The sequence below is a fragment of the Austrofundulus limnaeus genome, unplaced genomic scaffold (assembly GCF_001266775.1).
Source record: "Austrofundulus limnaeus strain Quisiro unplaced genomic scaffold, Austrofundulus_limnaeus-1.0 Scaffold800, whole genome shotgun sequence".
NCBI lineage: Eukaryota > Metazoa > Chordata > Actinopteri > Cyprinodontiformes > Rivulidae > Austrofundulus > Austrofundulus limnaeus.
The window spans coordinates 55,776-57,266 of record NW_013953202.1 but is presented as its reverse complement, the minus strand read 5'-3'; the positions used below and the strand labels follow the sequence as shown (position 1 = coordinate 57,266).

The following is a 1,491-nucleotide window of genomic DNA, read 5'->3' as shown; positions in this document are numbered from 1 at the left end:
GTTAACTTTGTTCCAGCTCCAAAGTAAGCTTCGTTAAAACCAGAGGCACAGTGTTCATAAGCAGAGTTAAAATCATCCCAGTGCTCTGATTTTACATGCTAACATTTAGCTGCTGTTGGATGTTTTCAGTGTTAAAAAGATTTGGTCTGAAAAACGTTTCACTTACCCAGAACTGTCAGTTTCGTTCCCTGACCGAAATAAGCTTCGTAATTGGCACAGCCCTTCATCTTAATATCAAAAAGTACTGAGCTGAACTTAAAGTATAAATACTGACATATATTCTGACTCTTTAAACAACCTTTATATTTAAAGATTTAGTTTCACTGGTTTCATTTGAATCTTTCTTCACTCACCTAAAACAGTCAGTTTTGTTCCTTTTCCAAAGTAAGCTTCGTTCATGTTGTCACAGCGCAGCAATACTGAACATGTAACTCTTATTTCTCTTTAAAACATTTAGACCAATACTTTTAGTTGAAATCAGACTTAAAGCAAAGTTTTATCCATGAAAAACACAACGTTGAAGTGAAATATTTACCTAAAACTGTCAGTTTGGTTCCTTGGCCGAAATAAGCAGGCTCAGTGTAGGTCACAGTGTTGTGAGTTCAGCTCAATATGTCATCGTTTTAAATACAGCAGTTTACTTTTTAACTTTTTCTTTACTTTTTCACTAAGATCTGAACGTTTTCTCTACTTTAAACTGAAGAGGTGATCTGAACCCAACTTACCCAAAACAGTGAGTTTTGTTCCTTTTCCAAAGTAAGCTTCAGATCCAGTGTCACACTGAGTGTCTCCTCCACCAAAAAGTCTCCAAACTTTCCACAACCATCKTGTTCTGACACATTTCAGTGGTCCAGATGATGGAGAAGCTTTGAACATGCAGRCTGAGCCTCACAATGTCCCAGTTGTTTTGTAGTTTTAACACATCTGACTCGTTCTCCAAACGCTGCCTGTTTGAAATAAAAACTTGTATTTCAGTATAATTTGTGTGTCCATAATGACTTGTTAAAGCCAAAGTGTCCCAGCACCCTGCACACCTTCAGATGGGAGATGTTTCTGCTCTGACAGGCGTCCTGACCTTCATGCAGCCGTTGACACACAGCCTGTTAACGACAGGAGGTTTTTGTACGACGCCTCTATAGGATTGTATCACCGTGGCCCCCTGTCCCCACGGTGAAAAAACATCACACAAAAACTTTGTGCGTCTTTCTGCCTCACCTCTGCCCCTCCCCCAGCCAGCTCCTCCATATCTCAGCCTCCATCTTTGTGTGTGTGAGAGCAGCTGTGCAGCTCGGGCTGACTGACGGCTGAAACACACTCCAGCCTGACTGCTGCTATTTCTGTCACAGCTAAGAAAAGAAGAGCGGAAGCTGCCTTTACTTTTTGTTTCTTTGAAGCTGCTCACAGGAAGTGACATCACTGCTGGTCACAGCTCTTCATCCAATCACCCATCAGAGACAAACACACACACACGTTTGTTCTTCTGTACTCATG

The 1,491-nt window shown here is 41.2% G+C and overlaps 1 gene segment (V, D, J or C); it reads right to left on the bottom strand.

The window, feature by feature from the left end:
• Positions 1-1,209, bottom strand: part of LOC106532605 (T-cell receptor beta-1 chain C region-like) — a gene marked incomplete at its 3' end in the record, with an annotated part of 4,203 nt that extends 2,994 nt beyond the window's left edge. Inside the window, 2 exon segments of the C gene segment in view lie at positions 726-947; positions 1,035-1,209. Coding sequence covers positions 726-876 — 151 coding nt within the window.
• Between the last annotated feature and the right edge of the window lie 282 nt (positions 1,210-1,491).